The sequence below is a fragment of the Mus caroli genome, chromosome 9 (assembly GCF_900094665.2).
Source record: "Mus caroli chromosome 9, CAROLI_EIJ_v1.1, whole genome shotgun sequence".
In the NCBI taxonomy this organism is placed as follows: domain Eukaryota; kingdom Metazoa; phylum Chordata; class Mammalia; order Rodentia; family Muridae; genus Mus; species Mus caroli.
In genome coordinates, this window is record NC_034578.1 from 96,268,189 (window position 1) to 96,290,993 (window position 22,805).

General features: G+C 35.8%; 1 protein-coding gene across 6 annotated transcripts in view; it reads left to right on the forward strand.

The window, feature by feature from the left end:
• Stag1 (stromal antigen 1) overlaps window positions 1–22,805 on the forward strand; it is a 315,222-nt gene that overhangs the window by 139,560 nt on the left and 152,857 nt on the right. For 5 of the 6 annotated variants that reach the window (XM_021171588.2, XM_021171587.1, XM_029481814.1 and 2 more), the window contains one exon: window positions 9,245–9,449. In XM_021171588.2, coding sequence (XP_021027247.1) covers window positions 9,245–9,449 — 205 coding nt within the window. Of the gene's footprint in view, window positions 1–9,244; window positions 9,450–12,698; window positions 12,727–22,805 lie in introns of those variants that run through there. The other variant, XM_029481816.1, reaches the window with a different exon arrangement.

Below are 22,805 nucleotides of genomic sequence, written 5' to 3' on the forward strand. Positions count from 1 at the left end.
TTTGAATACAGTAATACAAATATGTCAAATATTTAGAACTTAATTAATGTCCATCAGGTATTCACAATTTGTCTTGCTCTTCACACCAAAAGTGCATGTTCTCAATTACAGAAATATCTGGTACCATCTTTTAGGTTGATTAATCATATTCCATAGGAATTAGTTGAGTTGTTATTCAGGCATTTCTATATCTTCAGTTTCCTAAAAACTGGTTTCAACGTAGATGACATTATTTATGCTTTATTTTTTTCCATTTGGTATGAATATCTATATTTTTTTTTATGTGAAACACTGTATTGTTCACATTTCTAAGACTAATTTCTGATTAAATCATGAAGAGGAATGTTTATATTTTATATGATAGTTGTGTAGTTCCTATACCATTATCTAATGACCTGATCACTTCAGTTTTGTGTTGAATCAGTTTATCAAGACAACAACTCTTAGGCCAAACAACTTGTGGCCACAGAGCAAGACAGGAGAGGGCACTTCTATATTCCCTTTGAGTGTACTCACAGTGATGACCTAAGAACTCCATGAAGCTTTCACTTCATAAGCCAGTTTGGAGGCAAACTACCTATAGCAGATATTAGTGACTTGGATTTCAAGGACCGTCTCAATTTCTTTTGGGTTTGTGATGCAATATAAGGACTTTGTACTAATTTAATTTAAAAGCTAAAAACTTAACAATTTTGAGAACATTTCACTACATTAAATTTTGTTACCTTAAGAATTATATCTACTTTATTCAAGAATTTAAATGTGGCTAAAGACAATAAAACCATATTAATATGCTAGCTGATAGATTTTTGTTCCTCAGCTTCTAGACTGCCTTGACAATGCCATACTTTTATAACACAGTTGATTGAAATCAAAGGTTTGTTTCAATTTTTAGTATAGTAACATATATTTTAATCCAATCTGTGAATTTATGAATGGAGCTGCCATACTTTGCAGTCATTAGTATTATCACCTAATTATTAAAAATTATAAATGCTGAGGTATCACTCAGATATTTTAGACCAGTAGTTTTCAACCTGTAGGCTGTGACCCATTTGGAGGTTACATTTGAAATATTCACATCATAATATATAACTAGAAAAATTACAGTTTTTAATGGAGCAAAGAAATAGTTTTATGGTTGGGGGTCTATAACAACTTTAGAAACTGCATTAAATGGTTACAATATTGAGAAGGTTGAGAACCACTGCTCTAGACATTTTGATTGACTTGAAAAGTTTATGATGCCTGTGAAATACCCCAGTCATATTCCTGATGACGCTAATATATAATGAAATTTGACTGTTATTGGATTAAGAGAAGAACAATAAATTAGAAAGCTGTTATTAATACTATACAGATACAAGTATAAAATAAGAGGAATTGAAAGATAAGTGAAATTATTTATTACAAAAGGAATCATTAGACAACTAGCGCATAGCTAAAAAAAGATTCTCTGACCCAATGATCATTTTAAGCTTTTAATCTTTAAATTATGTTGGCTTTTATCTTGGGTTTGATTTTAGAGATGCTTTATCATGGAATCCAGGTTGTTAGCCCCAGTGATTTTGCTTTCTAGTGCCCAAGATCTGGGATTACAAGCGTGTATTACCATCCCCAACCGTTTTCATTTGTGTTTCAGGGGGAAATCAGGTCTCCATGCTTGATGGGCATGCATTCTATCAGCTGAGCTATTTTCTTAATTACTGGATTTAATTTGCACATAAATTAATATGCTTTGGGTTATAGTTTCCAGTGTGGCCTAAGGTTCAAAAATTGGATTTTCTACATAAATTGTTTTGACCATACCTAAAATGTGACCATCTCTTTATATGTTGCAGTCTGAGACATTCTTAAACATAAATGGGGGCGTCATGACACAGATCTTTAGTTTCAGCTCTTGGAAAGTAGAGATAGGCTGATTTTCATGAATTCATGGCCATTCTAATCTAGAAAGAGTTCTTGGCCATCCAGGGGTATATAATAAAACCATTTCTCAAAAAACAAAACCCATAAATTTTCCTTTTTACAGGCAAAGTTACTTTTTTGTCTCCTATCAGAGATAAGCTTTCCACTCAGTCATGCTGACATCAGATTGGTTCTTTGGTTGATTGTAGCTTCTATTGATAATTTTATTACTTCAATAAAATTATTCTTTTTTTCATCACCAGTGTTACTTAAAGTCACTCTGTTTTCCTTCTCTTTTTGCTTTGAGTTTAGTAACGCTAGAAGTCCCTTGCCTTGATCCTTTTATTTTTAACCTGTCTACTTTCTTTGTATTGCAGTCATACATTTTTGTCTTTTTGTATTGAGAATATAACTTATGCTAGATAGATTGTTTAGCATACATGAGTCCTATCTTTTAGTCCCTAGGTCTGACTAAAAGGAAAAGAAAAGAGAACTAAATCTTGCTTCTGTTTAAAATATTTTTTTCTTCGAACTCTGAACTTTGACTTTTTTGAACTTTTTTGTAATTAACTGGGTTTTTGTTTGCCTTCTTTCTTCTGTTTATTTTAGTACTTTCTGTTTCAGCTTATGCAGCCTAAAATAGTGTTACTATCCTGTTTATGCCTTTGTTTATAGGGTTTTCCTAACTTTGTTGTTCTCTGAAATATTATCCCTATTGTTTCTTTCCAGTTCTGCCTTCAGAGAGTTGATAATCTCTTTTAATTACTACATTCCCTTGTAATGTTCTGTTGTTTACTAACTCACTTATGGTTGTCCTCATCTCTTTGTTTAAATTAGAAATTCTTTGAAAAAAAAAAAGGTGTTGTTTTGCTCATTTTTGTGTGCCAAGTGTCAGTACAGTGCTAAGAGCACGTTTGCTGGGCAATCTCTACTAGGCACAGTGCAGGGACATGACTATGTGTATAGTTTATGACCTTGAAAAAAGTATCTGTAGACCTCTCAGTGAAGTAATAATTGTAGTCTCATTCTTTCCTCATTGTTTGGCAGGGACACACTCAATAATCACTAGTGAATGCCTGAACCTTTTTCCATACAGGTATCCCTCAACTTTTTGTGAGTTATGTTCATAATCACAAAAGCTGACAAAATGATGTTAAAAGCCTACCTAATACACTTAAGTTTCTATATATTGTAGGATTTCTTTACAGGGGTGTCAAAATTGTTTTGGCTTGCTTCTTTCTTTGTTCCACTCATCTATTTATCTATAAATTTACTTATTTATTTGTTTAAACAAACAAATCATTTATCTGGTTGCTTGCTGGTTTATTTACTTCTCAGTCAACGGGCGCCAAACTGTTGCAGCCTGACCAGCAGTCCGCAACGTGAACGGTTCAAATGAGGATGGCAGCTTGAGCTGAAAAGAGAGGAAGCTAGACGGGGCGGGAGAAAGAACGAGGCTAAGACGATTTCATGTTCAAAGCCCCCCTTTACTAGTTTCGACATTCAGTTATAAAGGAAGGGGGAGGGAACCCGATTTCTCGCCAAGTAACTTGGGATCCAGTAGTAGGATGAACACGTTTGTGACTCCAAGCAGCAAAGCCACAGGGTCCAGCAGTGGGCGTGGCAGAACGAATGAGCAGGAAACTCCACCCCTGAGCCAGCAGGTTCCAGGCTTGGGGAAGGGATGTTCTCATGTAGCACAGGCTAGTTTAGAACAACTTAGATAGCTGACCTCAGTATTGCAATTCTGTCTCAGATTCTTTGGTTCTGGGGTTATCAGTATGCATAGTAACACCTGGCCCACAGGTATTTACATTTTTGATTGAATTGCTTTCCTATAGTTGTAGTTTACTTTTATTGAACAATATTATGAAATCATCAAAGTATATTTTGTTGCCTATAAAAATAGCAGAATTTAAAACCCAGGCCATTGGGGTTTTAGGAGCTTATTCTTTGCAGTGCCTTTCTGTACTGAGGTGCAGAAATGGTTGGATGGAACAGCACTTGTGCTCTAGCACACTTGTGTGAGGGTCAGTGCTCTCCTTTTACAGGCAGGCAGGCTTCCATGGCCTGTAGGTTTATCTATTGCGCCATATTCTGGGACTTTAAATCACCCATGTTTTGTTACTGACTCTTGAAAGGTGGCTTCCTTCCTTCCTTCCTTCCTTCCTTCCTTCCTTCCTTCCTTCCTTCCTTCCTTCCTTCCTTTTTGCCTTCTTTCATCATGAAGATTCATTTACAAGGTAGCAAATCAGCTTGTCTATTAATTTTCTCAACTGACACCTGTTACTTGGTAACCTCTGTTGGAAGGATACTTAGTGGCAACAGTATTGTCTTATGAATTCCATGAAAAATTTTATTGAAGCTGATGATTGAACTTCACAATCTCAGAGGCGATGCCTCATAGTTTTGGAATTGTAAACAAGCTGTTCGCTTTTTTGAAGGTCTTGACTCTCCCTTATAAAAACTACCGACAGGCACTAGTATATGATGGATAGTGAATCATATGTACAAATTACTTATCTTATACACAGTATATTATATTGTACTACACACCAATGTTTCCTCCTGTATTTTTTGAACTTGTTCAAGGATGATTTGTTCTTTTACTTCTCATTTGATTAATTATATATTACTTTGCCTGCATATTCTATCAGATAGTTTGTAAAATATATACTTTATCTTTTTTTTTTAATTTAGTATTTTCCTCATTTACATTTCCAATGCTATCCCAAAAGTCCTCCATATACTCCCCTACCCACCCACTCCCCCTTTTTGGCCCTGGCGTTCCCCTGTACTGGGGCATATAAAGTTTGCAAGTCCAATGAGCCTCTCTTTCCAGTGATGGCCGACTAGGCTATCTTTTGATACATATGCAGCTAGAGTCAAGAGCTCCGGGGTACTGGTTAGTTCATAATGTTGTTCCACCTATTGGGTTGCAGATCCCTTTAGCTCCTTGGGTACTCTCTCTAGCTCCTCCATTGGGGGCCCTGTGATCTACCCAATAGCTGACTATACTTTATCTTTTATCTAATACGATTTTTCTATGTTTATCAAATATATTTCTTTTTCGAAATGTTATAAGACTTCCCTCAATATAGGTAAGGGTGGATGTTTTGGGTCTTTTTTTTTTTTTATGTTTTTCATTTTGTTATCTTTCATTCATTAGCATTCTGGGTTTGTTTAGTTTTTCTTAAAGATACGTTCTTAATAAAGTAGCTTTCAATACTTCATTGCCCATCAATAACACTACACTTTCTAAAATCATTATATGCACAAGTGATGCATGTTCAAGAAAATATTAAAAATCTCTTTGTAATTCATTTGTATGCTAAGAATTTTCTTTTATCATCGAACATGTTAGCAGTTCTTTTTATTAATATATATTTTACTGAAAGTAATTTTTTACAGAATATATTCTGATTGTGGTCCCTTCCGTCAATTTCTCTCTACCTTCCCATCCACCCTGCTTCACACCCTCTCTTTCTCTCTTTAAACAAACAAACAGGTAAACAAATAAATAAACCAGTATTTTTAAAAAGTACAAGAAACAGATAGAAAGACAAATACAGACACACACACTAAACTCATAAAATTATAAAATTGGAAAACATCATGTACAAGCAGAAAACCATTAAGATAAAAAAATGAATACAATAAAGCTTAAACAAAGCAAGCTCAGACAAAATGACTACAAAAAATACCATTTCATTAATTTTGTGATGTCCATTTACTGTTTGGCATGGGGCCTACCCTTAAGTGTGACTAATACACAAAGTGAGATTTCAATGGCGAAAACAGGGCTTTTCCTGTACAAGAAAATATCATTTGGAGATCGTTTCTTAGTAATGGGTTGGAGCCCATATCTCCATCTCTTCTGAGCAATGGTACCCCATTTGCAGTTGAACATATGCAGACCCTGTGTATTCTCATGATCCCTGTGAGTTTATATGTGCATCAGTCCTGTTAAATGAAAGACAGTTCTTTTTGATGTTTTTAGTCCCTCTTGCTCTTAAGTTCTTTTAATCTCCTTGTCTGTATCATTCCTGGAATTTGAGTGGAATGGCTTTGAAATACATTCCCTTTTGAAAAACAATTTTCTGAATGGTAATATTTGCATGTTTTATAAGAACTAAAAGGTTTTAAGATTTTGGTTTTCTGTCTATTCAGAAAATGAATGAGACTTACATTCTTCTGTTACTCTCTTTGCTTTTCGTGAATCATGGGCTCAAATATCCTTAATGAAGGACTTTTCTGTTTCTGTGCTTGAGTTATGGAGTTTTCCTTTGTTAGTCATTTTATTTCTAACTATATTTTTATTTAAAATATAATTACATGATTTCCCCCTTTTCTCTATACAACCCCTCTCAAGTTCATTCTTCTCAATTGAAACTTTGTTGCACATTTGTATGTGTGTGTATGTGTATATGTTTTTGGGGGGTGTTATACATAAATATATAACTATTACTTACTGATCCCATTTTTCTTATTTATGTGTATATTACTTCAGGCCTGAGTACTTTGTATTGGCTAACCAATTAGGGCACTAATCTCTGGGGTGTGAGGTAATTTTCCCTCACTCAGCAGTTGTTGGTTCCATGTAATTCTTTGTCTCGAGACGGAACCCTATGTTCTTCTGCTTCTGTGTTATTTGTGCTAGAATGTCTATTGTTATTGTCCGGACTTGTTTATGCAGCCATTTCTAAGAGAGACAGTTTTAGAGTACAATTCTAGGTTTTCTGATTTTATGATTGTATTAGAGTTCTCTAGGCAAACAGAATTGGCAGAATGACTATCTTTATCTATCTATCTATCTATCTATCTATCTATCTAAATAAATAAACAAATAAATAAAAGCAGGGATTCATTAGAATGGCTTATAGGATGTAGTCCAAGTAGTCCAAAAATTGTTGTCTACCAACGGAAGGTCCAAGAGTTCAGTTTAGTCCATGTCTCAATTGGTCTTTAGTATGTAGCAGAATCCTGATGGAGTAGGCTCTAATGCCTTTGAAGAAATGGGCTGGCCAGTGAAAACAAGAGCAAATAGGCAGAGAGAGCAGGCATTCTTCTTTCATGACCTTGATATAGGCTGCCAGCAGATGTGTGTGACCCATATTCAAGGTAGGTCTTCCATCTAAAAAGATCCATATTTAAAGTGGGTCTTCCCACTTCAAATGATTTAATTAAGAAAAAAATCTTAATTGTACCTTCTGCTTAAGTTTGTATTAATTCCAATTATAGTCAGATTGACAACCAAGAATAGTCATCACAGCTACCTTTCTGCCCCCCGCTTCTGTGATATTCTCTTGAGTTATTGATGTTGAAGCTGTGTTGCAGATATATCCATTGGTATTGCAGCCTTCATTGTCTGTTGGTGTGTCCAGTTGTGATTTCCTGTAATGGCTTTCTTTTGCTATACAGAGAGACTTCTTTCATGATAGGTATAGTAGGTACCTTTATCTGTGACTTATGACACACCTCAAGAGATGTCTGCTATCTCTGTATCCTAGGGCCACAGAAGAAATCACTTTTTCACCTTTTCTCCTCCAAGTTGGCAATATGGTGTTGCTTACTTCCTGGTATTGATAATGAGAACATATTCATGGTCTTGCCTGTGTCTTAATGATGTCCATGTATGGCTAAGTTTACTAAAGGATTCTTTCAACTTACTTTTCTACCTTTTTATAACAGCCAGTCCTTTGCTTCCTGTTCATCTTCAAGCTAACAGTCTTTTGGTTGATACCAATATAAGATGCAAAGTCCAAGGCAGTATTTTTCTTCTTCTCTCTTACCCTAGTATACAAGCTCTTTTTCTCTTGTCTCAGTTGGATCTTTATTTCAACCCTGGTTTTTAGCTCTTTTCTGCTCCCTACTCCGGTGTCCATCAGATCAAGGCTTCTGATTTATGCAATAGAACAATCAGAACAGGCAAGCTGGGTTCCTTGCTTTCTTTTTTGTTCCAGTTGAAGATCACACACTTGCTGGCTTGTTTTGCCAAAAGTAAGAGTTCTCTTGTTTCCCAGCCTTGTCCATAGGCTTCTTTGTTGGAAATGGTTTTGAGTGAGCACAGACTCTCCCTAATTTCCTACAATAACAGTTACCAAATTGACATTGATTTCTTGTTGTCTATCTTAGTTGCCTCTGCATCACTGCCTTTTCAGTATAATTTTAGTTCTTCCCTCCCCTCCTGTTTTCCCTCTCAGTCTTTGAGATAGTATTTCAGACTGTCCTCAAACTCCAAATCCTTCTGGTTCTACCTACAGTATCAAGACTGGTATCTGATGGCTTATACCACCCATATCCAACTGTCCTTGTGTGTATTTTCTTAAATGTTTCAAGCTGGAGAGAAAAGGCACTTGGTATTAGGCTCAGCTGTTAATTTTGTGAATTAAATAAAGTCAAACAATTTACTAAGATCCCATTCCATGTTTTTCTTTTAAAGAAGCTATTAAGTAGAATTATTGTCAAGTTTATTGTAAAATTTCAAGAAATGAGTTGTCATGTGAAAGGCCAATTTTAGGCTTTTTTGTGAAATGCTCATGTTTTTAAAATCTTCGAAATACTGAGAAATGGTATACTGATTTGAAGAGATGATTCAAGCTTGCTACCAAGCCTGTTGACATGTGTTCAGATGTAGTGACCACATGATGGAATGAGACAGGCAACACTCACAGTTGCTTTTGTCTTCCACATGTACACCTCAGCATGCTTGTGTTGGGTATGCCTGTCTGTCTGTTCTGTAAGAGAATAAAAAAAATAAATGTTAAGAGTGATTTGATGACAGATGTATCTCAGTTACTATATTACATATTATTATTATTATTATATTCAGTAGTATAGTAAATACTCCTTTTAATCTAAACTTCATTACTTTTCTGTCTACTTCAAATCATCTTCATAAAAATATAAACATGGGCTGGAGAGATGGCTCAGTGGTTAAGAGCACTGACTGCTCTTCCAGAGGTCCTGAGTTCAATTCCCAACAACCACATGGTGGCTCACAACCATGTATAATGGGACCCGATGCTCTCTTCTGATGTGTGTGAACACAGCTACAGTGTATTCATATAAATCAAATAAATCTTAAAAAAAATACAAACATAATTTAGCACTGTTATCTTTTTATTAAGAATCTTAGAAAAAGGAATTAAACACTTTCAGTCTGATAGTTTTTAGCACTGTAAAAATTGTGGATGTTTAAAGAAAAAAATTAACACTTAATGTACAGATAGTATCATTGTATATTTAGAATAAAATATTTCTTTGTATATAGAAATAAAATTCTGATCTAACTGCTATCTTGTGATACTTAATAAGTTCTTTTTACATATTCTAGGACAGTGGTGACTACCCCCTTACAATGCCTGGTCCTCAGTGGAAAAAATTTCGTTCCAATTTTTGTGAATTTATTGGAGTCCTGATTCGACAGTGTCAATATAGCATAATTTATGATGAATATATGATGGACACCGTAATTTCCCTTTTGACTGGTTTGTCAGACTCCCAAGTCAGAGCTTTTAGGCATACAAGTACCCTTGCTGGTAAGTAACCAAATCTTCTTTGTTCCAGTTGAGTTTGCTAAATTTTTATTTTATTTTTTGTAATCAGCTTTTTTTTTCTATAAGGTTAATTTAGTTAGTGCTTTAATAAAAGTAAAAATTTCTTGGAATTTATCTGCCTGACTGTTTTCATTTAATAGAATAAAATATGCAATAGTTTTCCTACTTGCTATTTGACAGCCTTAAGAATAAAAACTGGAAATGGCTGTTTGCTAGAATAAAGGAAAGGGGTCTTCCCCCATCAATCTTTAATTAAGAAAATGCCCTATGAAGTTGTCTACAGCCTGGTGTTAATTGAGATTCTCTTCTTTCAGATAATGTTGACTTGTGTCAACTTGACATAAAACTGTCTTGCACAATCTCTCACACTCTCATAGGGTCTGGCTGTGGGTCTCTGTTTCACTCCCATTTGCTGTAAAAGGAAGCTTCCCTGATGATGACTGAGCGAGGCACTGAGCTATCACATAGCAGAATGCCATTAGGATTTTTATTATTACATAGTTTTTTCAAACAGAATTATTTGGTTTTGCCCGAAGTTCCTGGGCTATCAATTCTGAGGTTCTTTGACACCCAACCAGTGTTAACTATGGGTTCCATCTTGTGGTATTGGCTTTAGATAAAATCAAATATTGGTTGGTTACTTCAGGAAGCTTTGTGCCACCATTGTACTAGCTCATCTTTTAGGCAAGAAACCATTGTGGATCAGAGGGACTGTGACAAGGTTGGTGTTTATATTTCTGATTTCGTAGCATTCAGCATACTATCCTGTATCAAAGACACTGGCTTGTATTGATAAAGGCTCTATGTAGGCACCAGCTCAACTTCTCCTCATTCATTGAGTTATATAGGTATTGTCAGCAACAGCTCAATTAGATGTAACCCAGTCCTCATAGTGGAAGCTTTATTTGGACAAGAGATGGCTTGTTGGGTCTCTGTCTTCCTCTTTACTTGGTTATTTCATTTAGTTCTCCTTTATATATGTCAATAATATAGAAAGTTTTTACTCCCTAAGGTTTTTATGTTACCCCTCAAATGGCTCTGAATGTTAATATCTCTCCCTGTATTCTCTCCCTTGTGTCCCTTTTCTATCCCTGTCTCTACTTGATTCTCCCCACCCATGCATAACTGTCCATTCTGTTCCCCTTTCCTAGGGAGCCTGTATGTCCTCTCCTCCTAACCCCATCCTTTATACCTCCCCTCGGTGGTTCTGTGGATTATAGCTTGGTTATCATTGACTTAACAGTTATTATCCACATAAAACTACAATATCCACACACTTTTTCTTTTAATCTCTCTTACTTCACTTAGGATGATCTTTTTCTAATTCTATCCATTTACCTGATATGTATATTTGTTGTTGTTTAGTCACTAGTACTCCTGATATGTGTAAATGTACCACATCGCCTTCATTCATTCTTCTGTTGATAAAGATTTAGGTTGTTTCTAACTTCTGGCTATTAAGAATAGAGGTACAGTCGACATTGATTCATTCTAGACTAAAGCATCCATTGGGTATGTGTTCAAGAGTGTGGTAGCTGGTTCTTGAGGTACACTGTTTAAATCTTTCTGAGGAAGGGCCACACTGATTTTCACTGTGGCTACACAAGTTGCAGTGCTGCCAGTGTTTGAGAGTTTACCTTGCTTCACATCCTCCCCAGTATAGGCTGACACTTGTTGTTTTAATTTTTTTATTTTTAATCTTAGCCATTCTTATGGGTTTAAGATGAAATCTCAAATAGTTTTGATTTGCATTTCCCTTATGACTAGGGATGTTGGAATTTCTTCTTGTTTCTTATCCACTTGACTTTACTCTATTGAGAATTCTGCTTATATCTGAACCTCATACTTAATTACCTTCAGGAAGTTCTTTTATTATTAGATTTTTTTAGCAAACAGGGGTTTTTCATGTTTTCATTATAAAACTTTAAATAGTCATTTCAAGTTCTATGAAGAATTGTCTTATAATTTTGATGGATATTGCCTTGATTAGTTGTAGATTACTTTTGGTAGGATGGCTATTTTTACTATATTAATCTTAACAATCCATGAGTATGGGAGATCTTTTCATCTTCTGATACCTTTTTCAATTTTTTTCTTCAGTCTCTTAAAGTTTTTATCATACAAGTCTTTAACTTGCTTGGTTCAGGTTACCCCAGGATATTTTGTTTACTTTGATGTTTTTTATAAAAGGTGCTGTTTCCCTGATTTCTTTCTCAGTCCATTTGACATTTATGTATAGGAGGGATCCTGGGCTTTGTGAGTTAATACTGTACTTAGTTAGCTATATTGCTTGCTGAAAGTGTCAGCTGTCGGAATTCCTTGATGGATTTTTTAGGAACACTTTTGGATACTATCATACTACCTGTAGATAAAGATACTTCAACTTCTTCCTTTCTAATTTGTTTCGCTTTGAACTCCTTCAGTGGCTTTATTGCTCCAGCTGAGGCTTCCCGTATTGTATTGAATAACCGTGGAGAGAGTGGACAACCTTGACTTGTAATTGATATTAGTGAAATTGCTTTGAATTTTTCTCCATTTAAATTGGTGTTTGCCACAAGGGTTGCTGTACACTGCATCTATTATGTTGACTTTTGTCTTTCGTGTCCCTAATCTTTCCAGAGCTTTTATCATAAAAGTGTGTTGGATTTTGCCAGAGATCTTCCTGCATCTAATGAGATGATCATGTGGCTATTTTTTTTTTCAGTTTATGCACATTGCTGAGTACATTCATTGATTAGCATATATTGAACCATACCTGCATCTCTGGGATGAAGCCTACTTGATCCTGGTGGATGACCTTTTTGACATATTCTTGGATTCAGTTTCTAAATATTTTTATTTAGAAATTTTCAGTCTATGTTTGTAAGAGAAACTGGTCTGAAATTTTCTTCGTTGGTTTCTTATGTAGTTTGGGTATCAAGAGACTTATAGGCTCATAAAACAAATTGAACAATGTTCTTTCTGTTTCCATTTAATAGAATAATTTGAGGAGATTAGCACTAATCTCTTCTGGTAAAATCTGGTAGAATTCTGTGCTAAAACCACCAGGCCCTGGGCTTTTTTGTTGGGAGACTTTTAATGACTGCCTATATATCTCTAGTTAAAGGTCTGTTTAAATTGTTTGTTTGATCTTGATTTAACTTTTGTAAGTGGTGTCTATTGAGAAAATTATCCATTTATTTTAGATTTCCCAGTTTGGTGGAATACAGGTTTTTAAAGTACATCCTTATGATTCTCTGGATTTCCTCAGTCTCAATTGGTATGTCCCCTTTTCATCTCTAATTGTGTAATTTGAATATTCTCTCTCCACCTTTTAGTTAATTTGGATGAAGGCTTATCAGTCTTGGTGATTTTCTCAGGAACCAACTCTTTGTTTCAGTAATTCATTGTTTTTGTTTGTTCATTTTCTTTTTTCCAAGACAGGGTTTCTCTGTGTATCCCTGGCTGTCCTGGAACTCACTTTGTAGACCAGGCTGGCCTGGAACTCAGAAATCCGCCTGCCTCTGTCTCCTGAGTGCTGGGATTAAAGGCGTGCGCTACTACTGCCCGGGTGTTTGTTCATTTTCTATCATGTTTATTTTTGTTCTGAGTTTGACTATTTCTTGCCATCTTTTCCTTTTGGGTGTGTTTTTTTTTTTTTCCTTTCTTTCCCTCTCCCCTCTCCCTCTTTTCCCCCTTTTCATTTTAGAGCTTTCGGTGTGCTGTTAAATCACTAATATCTCCTATTTCTATGTTTGCACTTAGTGCTATGAATTGACTCCTCAGGGCCACCTTCATTGTGTCCTGTTAGTTTTGGTGTGGTATGTATTCATTTTCATTCAGTTGTAATGAGTCTTTTTTTTTTTTTTTCTTTCTCGGTTGATTTTTTTTCATTCCATTGTGAGTTGTTTAGTTTTCTTGATTTTCTGTTGTTTCTGTTGTTGATGCCCATTTTTAGACCAGGATGGACAGACAGGATATGAGGTGTTAATTTGATTTTCTTCTATGTATTGAGCCTTACTTTATGTCCTTGTATGTGGTCCATTTTGGATATAGTTCCATAAGCTGTTGTGAAGAAGTACATTCTTTTGTGTTTGGGTGAAATGTTCTGTAATTATCTGTCAAGTTCATTTAGTTTGTAATGACAGTTAGTTCGAACATTTCTTTGTATAATTTTTTCCTGGATGACCTATCTATTGGTGTGAGAATTGGCTGTTGAAGTTTCCCACTGTCAGTGTTTGAGTATCAGTATGTGATTTAAGCTGGCCTATTTTCTTGAGCTTTGGTACACTTGTGTTTGATATATAGATATTAAGAATTACAGTGTATATTTGGTGGATTTTTCTTTTGATGAGTATGTAGTGTTCTTCCTTTTCTTTTAATTTTGTATTGAAGTCTATTTTGTTAGATACTAAGGCTTTATGATTTTTTGGGGGTTTTGGGTTTTTTTATTTTTTATTTTTTTAGGTCCATGTGCATAGAATCCTTTTTTTCTGTTCTTTTTCTCTGAGGTGACTATCTTTGATGTTGAAGTGTGCTTCTTGGATGCAGAAGAAGGATGGATACTGTTTCATATCATGTTTGTTTCTGTCTTTTTATTGAGGGATTAAGACTATGTTTAGAGTTAACAAGCAGTGTTTCTTGATTCCTCTTATTTTGTTGTGATGTTGTTAACCTTTGTAGGTTGGAAATTTCATTCTAAGTGACTTCTGGGTTGGTTTTTTTTTTTTTTTTGGTCATAGATGTCTTACTTTCTCTGTGTAATGTGATTAAATGTTTTGCTGGGTATAGTATTCAGTTCTGACATCTGTGGTCTCATAGATTCTGTACAATGTCTGCCAGGACCCTTCTGTTTTTAGAGTCTCCATTGAAAAATCAGAAGTTTTTCTAATAGGTCTGTCTTTATATGTTTTTCCTTTTCCTTTATAGCTTTTAAGATTCTTCTTTATTCTGTATGTTTAGTGTTTTTATCATTCTGCATCAAGGGGACTTTCTTTTCTGGTCCAGTCCTTTTGGTGTTCTGTATGTTTCTTGTAAGTACCTTCTTTTTATAATGGAGAATTTTTCTTGATAATTTTGTTGAAAAAACATTGTGCCCTTTGAATCTGGGTTTCTTTTCCTTTTATTCTTATGATTCTTAGATTTGGTCTTGTCATAATGTAAAATAGATTTTCTGGTTGTTTTGTCCCAGGATTTTTTAGATTTAACAATTTATTTGACCAAGGTATTCGCTTTTTGTATCGTGTCTTCAGTGTCTGAGATTCTGTCTTGTATCTTTTGTATTCTGTTGGTGAGGCTTGTCTTTGAGGTTCCTGTTCAAGTTCCTAAAGTTTTCATTTCTTTATTGATTCTGTTTCCACTTTCAGTTTTTGAACTGTTTTATTCATTTCCTTCCATTGTTAGTGTTTTTATAGATTTCTATAAGGGATTTATTAATTTTCTCTGTAAGGACCTCTGTCATATTCATAAAAGGTATGCTAATGTCTTTGTCTCATGCTTCAGTTATGTTGCAGTACTCAAAGCCTACTGAGTGATTTCCCCTGGCATCTAGGCATCTGGGTTTGGGAAAGTTTTAATTCTAAGTGCTGACATCTAATCTTGTCTTTATTAGGTGGGTGTTTTCTCTTTTCTTGGTTCCTGTTTTCCTCTCTGGTTCTCAGGAGAGTGTGATGGCTTTGTGCTGCCTCTTAGGAAATTTATGGGATTCTGGTAGTTGTAACCACTTATATTTACAGGACAAAGGACTTTCTGTGTGTTAGGAGCTGACACATCCATGGGAATGGGCTGGGTTGGGATAAGGCTGTGGGGCTCCACATGAAGGAGGAAGCAGGGTTTTCCACCAGGCTCTATCTCCCTGGTCTCCTGGGAATGAATGGGGAAGAGTGAAAGGGAGCCACAGCAGGTAGTCTGATATAAAGGTAAGGCTAAGACTGGATTTGGAGGAGGGGAAGATGAGGGGAAGAGTTAGAGTTAACCTATTTGCTTCTCTGCCAGGAGTGGGAGTGGCCTGTAAATTACCAGGAAATACCTCCTTGAGGAAGGAGTGCTGGAATAAAGCAATGAGTCAGGGCACGAAAGTTTGGAAGGGAAATCTGTGTGATCCATTGGAGACAAGGCAAGGGTGGGTAAGGGAAGCTGCATCCGTTGCTGTGCTGCAAAACTGGGACTAAGACTGGGAGATTGAATTTGAATGAGAGGAACCAGGTGAAGATCTGCACTTAGCCTATTTCCCTGATCATAACCGCCATTTATTAGCTACATTTGAATAATGGAAAGGTATTAGGTGTTGAAAATAGAATGTACTGAACCTTTTTTAAAATTTCAAGTTCTAAAGGATAAAATATTCAGCACTAAGTAATACATCTGTAATTATTTTTCTACATTAAATACTTCTTTCATAGCTTGAGTATATAAAATTTTAAGTATATGGTCACTCCTTTCAACAAAAGATTTTCTGATAATTCTGGGTGGACAGTAATTATCCAAGTGAATGGTTTGTATGAGAGGCATGGAGTAAAACGTGATGATTTCTATTTACTTTAGAAGACAAATCTTGAGGGCTAGATAAGATGGGCATGAGCATTTAATCCTCTGATTCAAAGACTGTGTGTTGATTTATTTGTTTTATTAATTTATTGGGTTCTTATACCTTCTACCTTCTTTCCAGCTCTTTCTACCCTGATTCCTTCCAATCCCCCAACACTAGGTATGAGGGAAAGATTAGAATGGAAAAGGGACATAGATCTTTGTATGCTATTTATTGCCGATTAGGGTCTTCTAGTTCCTAGGGACATACCCAGTCTTCATTGTCAGAGTATCCAGAAGTCCAACAAAACACAAGCCCAGCAATAGCAGACAGGCCGGACGAAGAGTAGTGGGGTCAGCAGCACCTTGCCTTCCTCTTAATAAGTGCCTCGGACCCATTTCTGCTCTGTGGCATCCATACCCTCTCCAGATTCCCAAGAATTAAACTATCTGCAGCTGGCAAAGATCATGCCCCTCCTTGAGCACAAGATAATCACAGTGGCTGTGGAAAAACTGAGCAGCCCCATATCCCACACCTTGGATTAAAAGAAAAACATTCACATAACTGTGTTTTTAAATCAAAATTTTCACTATCTATGCTCATGGTTAGTTATCGCTAGGTAAGATGATCAGTTTTGAAATAAAATGACCCCTGACCTTGCTTGTAACATAATTGAGAAGAGATCCAATCAGATTAGTTATTCTTAGGGCTGAGAAAAAATGACCTCAGTAGCATCATAAGTTACTTGCATAGTCTAATCAGGAAGAAGTTTAGTCTGTTTTCCAAATATCTAAAACTGTGTCTCTATTGACAGTCTTTATGTGTTTTGTCTTACATTTCACTGTATACTATTACTACATTTATATAAAAAAATTTTTTGGCCAGAGTCTATTACTTTTATTTATTTATCATTCAGAGCACCATAGAACACATATTTTAATTCTACAAAGTTATGAGCTTCAAGGACTCACAGTTTGGTGGAGAGAGTTAAAGACCATATGCGGAGCAGAAGTTCTCAAATTGTGCACTCCAAGATAGTAATAAGATACACAGTATTGAAGTATAGCTAGGCTATTATACTAGCCCTACAAAGTATACATATTTGAATAGTGTCTTACTGCTATGAGGCAGGGCCATCCTTAGCAGTAAGCTTCAGTTAACACAGCATCACATCGTACAGCTCCATTGTGAATTTTGTTTGGACTGCAATGCTTCACTGCAAAGGCACACTATCCCTCTTTTCTTTTCTCTTTTAATGAGCTCTGTTAAATCCAACACTATATCCATCAGTCAACTTATATGAATGACCTCTTAGTTTGATTCTTGATATTGTATCTGGACTGAAACTTGATAATTTGATAATGTGCCAGATTAGACACACTTCACTGTTCTTCAGTTCTAGAAATTCCACAGTTACATGAATTTTTTTTTCTCTGTTGGAGCTGAACACACTTTTGGAAAGCTTTTTATTAAGTTAGAACAGATTTTTAGCAGTTACACACTATATTCATCTCTTAATTATTTTTACTTAAGCATACTATCCTATTACACCCATTTTACATAAGATACCCTTTCAGAATAGTATTTATTTGTTCTTAACCTTAAGTATGCTGGTTTGTATTTTAAGTAGACATCTCATATTTGAACATTATTATAACAAAGTTTGGCTCTCTCTATCTTCCACTGAACTAAAATTATATTGTTGAATGTTTCTGGATTACCCAGAGTAAAATACCTTTTCTTATTCGAGGTTTAGTTGCCATGCTTTCTGTAATTATCTATTTGTTGTGAATGTTCTCTATTCACACCCTGCCATGTTTATGTACTAATATGTTTGCAAATTAGGGTTGCATTTATTTTGTCCGTTCATGGAAGATGAAAATCATTTTCCTTCCTGATGTTTTAATTGGGATTTTACAACATAACAGGAATTACTTAAGTCTTTTCTATTTGTAATTCTCAAGCCTATCGTAAGATTTTATTTCTATGTAATCTTTATATATTTAAAGTATTACCAATGTGTTTGTCATATTTATTCCAAATAGTCTTGTTTACTCTTAACTGTTTATGCAAATTGTATAAGGTTTCTTATGCCCAAGCTTGAAAAATGATTTCCCAGTAGGCAAGAGTCCCCCACCAATCCCCCAATTGTGTTTATTTACATGGAAGATCATACAAAAGCCCTCCGCTCTAGTCCTAGCAGGGCAGCCATGAGCCAAGGGGATGTGGAGAAGGCTTGTGCAGGTACAAACGACCTCAAGGACTGTGGCCTGCAACTGGAGACTGCTAAGCCCTGACGTCAGGTGCCAAGGTTGTCTGCAAGGTTTTGCCCTTTGTTTACTGAGGGGCTCTGAGCTGCTGCTGGTCCCCCTTTCTGATGTGCAGTGCAAAATGGACATCATGTATACGCAACATTTATTTGGAGGTTTTCCTTTGGTTTTTTTTCCCTCTCTTTCAGTTATGAAACTTATATGCATGGATTTCACATCTCCATAGCTGGACCCACCATGGGCATTATGATCATGTCTCTTAAAGGGTCGGTACGCAACATGAAGAATGCTGTCTCAGCCTTGTTTTTCTAGAGTTGTGGTTTTCAGTCATTTCTTCAAGGAAAATTAAATGATTTAGTTGGAGCAAAAAAAATCCAAGCTTTCCCATTTTCTAATAATTTTTTATTTATCAACATCAGCTTTTAGGGGACCTACCCTAAGCAGTGGTTCTTTCTGGAAGGCATCTGAGGGGGGTGAAGTATATGCAGGGGTGGGGAAAATGACCTGATTTTGTGGGAGTAAAGGTTGCTTAATATAATAATGTTTACTGGTTTGAATCTAGTTATCCTGAGGCCAGAAGAGACCAGAAGCTTTAGGCATCTGGCAGTTAATACTTAACTTAAACTGGGTTGGAGTGGATGTGGTGGGTGTATTAAGTAAAGAGGTTCTTTGATCTTTTCCCACAGGTCCTTCATGGCCCTGAGCCCCAAGGCTGGGAGTTCCCTGACTCCTTGTAATCTAGAGAAAGTCATAGAAAGAAACAAGCATTTTGAAAAGCTACTCTAACCTTTGAAAGAAAGGTGCAGGCACTACCTTTATATTGGTCTTAAGAAAAACCTGACTCACTATTGTCCTTGTTCTCAGTACATGTCCTTTTACAGAATCTATGATCACATGCATCTTTTTTCAAAACTTCACAAGTTCAAACATAAATTCAAATCACAAGTTAAATAAGGAATTATAATAGATATGTTTTCGTGTGTTCCCATTAAGACTGGTAATCTAAAGAAACATTATCTACCGCTAGCTCAAAGGCTCATTAAAAGTTAGAAACTGTAACTCTTATGTCTAAGTTAACACAGTATGTAGAGAGACAAATTATCTCTCTAGTCTCTCATTAGTATTGAAGTTTTGTCTAGATAATCCCAGTTAGTACTTTATCTTCCATTTTTACACCTACAACAAAGTGTTCATTCCCAGTTTATGGTCTTTAGCTATCACATAATTTTTTTTGTTGTTTTTTTGTTTTTTGTTTTTTTTTTCGAGACAGGATTTCTCTGTGTAGCCCCTGGCTGTCCTGGAACTCACTCTGTAGACCAGGCTGGCCTCGAACTCAGAAATCTGCCTGCCTCTGCCTCCCAAGTGCTGGGATTAAAGACATGCGCCAGTCCACACACACACACACACACACACACACACACACACACACCCACCGACATAGTGGTTTTTACCACCACCTTAAAAGGAATGTTTTCCTTAATCATAAATCTGTCTCATGCCTGCTCTCTATCCTAGTGCAAATAGTTGTCACACATGAAGACTTCCAGGGCCCTAATTGCAGCCCTCTCTGCAAATTGTTCAATAATTACTAATATAAGTTAGGAATTATATAGATCACCATAAGATATTAAGAAATCATATGTCTATATAGCATTGCTATAAAAGAGTTGATCTTTGTTGATCTGCAGAGAATCTGCCCAGTAGGGTGGTCTAATGACCAACGATTATCATATTAATTTAATAATGATGGGAAACACATATTAGCTGCAAAAATTCTCCTTGAAATGGGATTTCTGAAAGCCTTGCGATTAAGGATTATACATTGCAGACTATGCAATATGATGTATCATCTTCAGAATGTCACTTGTATGCTTTTAGCCTTTCCTAGATGGCTGATGACATCAGCTCTGTACCTGTAGGCCTGTAGCCCCTTAGTCATGTTGCTGATGATGCTTGTTCATGCTTCATATTCTTGAGGTCACCACCACATTTTTTGCCTTGTGATGTCCAGCAGTCAGGTGGAGGAAATACTTTGAATAGCAAAGTAAAAGAAAAATTTGCATCTTTCCAGTATATATATTATGCTTAGAGTAAACATTCCCATTTACAAGGCCAGCCTGGTCTACAAAGTGAGCTCCAGGACAGCCAGAGCTATAAAGAGAAACCCTGTCTCAAAAAACCAAAAACACAAAAAACAAAAAAAGCAATAAGGAAAGGAAGGAAGGATCAGACCAAAGAAAAACTGTAACCACGCAAGGCATTCATTGCATTCGAAAGCTCCGTGTGTAGCTGGTTTTGTACATTTCCTGCAGCTTCACTTGGCAAGTTTAATATGTTTGTTTTAGCTTTTGGGTTCTCCAGTGAAGCTTCTGCTCTGTTGTGTACAAACATCTTCAAGTCTGCTTGCAAAGACTTGGCCCTTGCAGTATCGCTGCTTAACTTGACAGGCTTTCTTTGAAATTTACATGGAATCTTTATGATCCCATAGTTGTAGTGTTTCATATGCCTACAAAACCAGCTTTACATGAACACTGTTGCCATTGCCTAAGCCTACCTGAACCATAGGTATCAGTTACAGGTACTTTGTGAACTGAACAAAGTAACTTGACTTCTGTGGAAATAGTTCTTTAGACCTGTCTTAGAGGTTGAAAACCACAGAGCAATTTCTTATTGAGAGGATTCTTCCTTGAAGTGTTTTTGTAACAACTTTTATTTATTCTCTCTAAGCCCTAATGCTATGGCTGATTGCTGGGATCCTCTGAGGCAATCTTATTTTCCTGGTCTTAGCATTGGGCTTTTTGTTGACACTGGTAGCTTCATCATCTTTGGCAACACCTCTTTTCTCTTTTTTTGCTATCCTTTTCTGGCCACATTGCAGGCTTTTTCAATATTTTCTTTTCTACTTATTTTTGGAATCTTGCTTTCACTACGTACTTTCCTAAATCATCCAGCAAGACTGGACCTTTCTGCTTCAATGCTTTCGTGTCTTGAAATTTTCTCAAACACATACTCTACTCCATTAAATTTTAAGTTTCACGTGTCATACAGTCTCAGGTCATATGCAAAATGCAGCAAAGTTCTTCCATAGTCAAACCATAATGGCGTATAATTCAGTCCCCAATAGATTCTGCATTTCTATTGGGAACCTTATCAACACAGTCGTTCATGGTCAGGTTTTTAACAGCATTCTGTCTGTTCTGAGTCTGTGACAAAATTGCCTGTTAAATGCTATTTATAATATTGAGCTGTCTATTCTGCCCTATGATAATTTTACAAACTATTTTCTAAGTATTCTCCTGTAATTGGGAATATATTATCAGCAGAGTTCTCATAGTCTTGGCATTAATTGTATGTGTTGATCACCTTTACAATACTACAGCAAAATTCCACAGATAATCAGATTGCAAAGGTTAAGGCTTATTTGAAATTGCCAATTTATAGGTTCCAGTTCATGATAAATGAGTTTTGTAGGGTTGTGCCACTGGTAGCACATTATGAGAGATACATGTGGCACTACCTAAAATCTTAGACCAGAAAGGGAGCAAAAGAAAGTAGACCTCACGATTGACACACTCCTAATGACCATTAGGAACTAGTTGCTGAAGAGTTGAACATCTCCTGTATCAACACTTCTGCTGTTGACATTCAGTATCTCATCCGTAGTGTATATATTCTGCCTATCTTTTCTTTACTAGAATGTAAAAATCATTGGTGCAGCTGTTTAGTTGTAGTCTGTCTTTTCCTTGTTTGTAACTAGTACATACAATATTGCTCACTGTGTCTTTTGTCCCTTGATAAAAAAGGAAGCACCGCATGAGCGTTGCTTGAACTATTAGAAAACAGTTTTTAAGTTATCAATCTGTCATTTTACAGTAAGTTTTATAATATGCTGGAAAATGAATTTCAAGAAAATAAGATGTATTGGTGTCATCTTACTGTGAAATTCAACAGACATGAAATGATATGACTATGAGATTAGTATTAATTTCAAAGTACTTTCTACTATTTTAACAGTAAGCCTATTCTTAAGCAAAAGGGCAAGGAGTGATGAACATCTCTTTGTTTCTGAATAATACTGTGGAGGAATGTTAATTATTCCGTTACAACACTTAAATTTAGAAGGTGAATGAATCTTCTCTTTGACATGAGGGAGTATTTGAAAGAATATGTCACATTTTTAAGGCTGAATTCTACTAGTAACAGTAGCAAAACTAAAAATAATTATGTTTAAGATCAATCATTTCCGTGTTCTCAATAAACAGTGAGACTCACATTGTATTTGTCATGTAACATTGGAGTCAGTGGACAGTCCTGATTTAGATTGAATAGTAATTAATTGTATGGGTGTAAGCATACTTTACCATAAAGAACACACACCACTATTCTATATCTGCTAAGGCCTGGAGAGAATGTATCAGTCATTTTGTAGTTATTGTTTGTTTTACTATTTTGAATATTTTATTGTTTATATGGGCTAAGAAGGTCATTATGTAATAACAGACTTTTGGGTATGAAATCAAGTCATTTTGCTTTAGAAGTATAGAGGTTTGTGTACTCAAACAA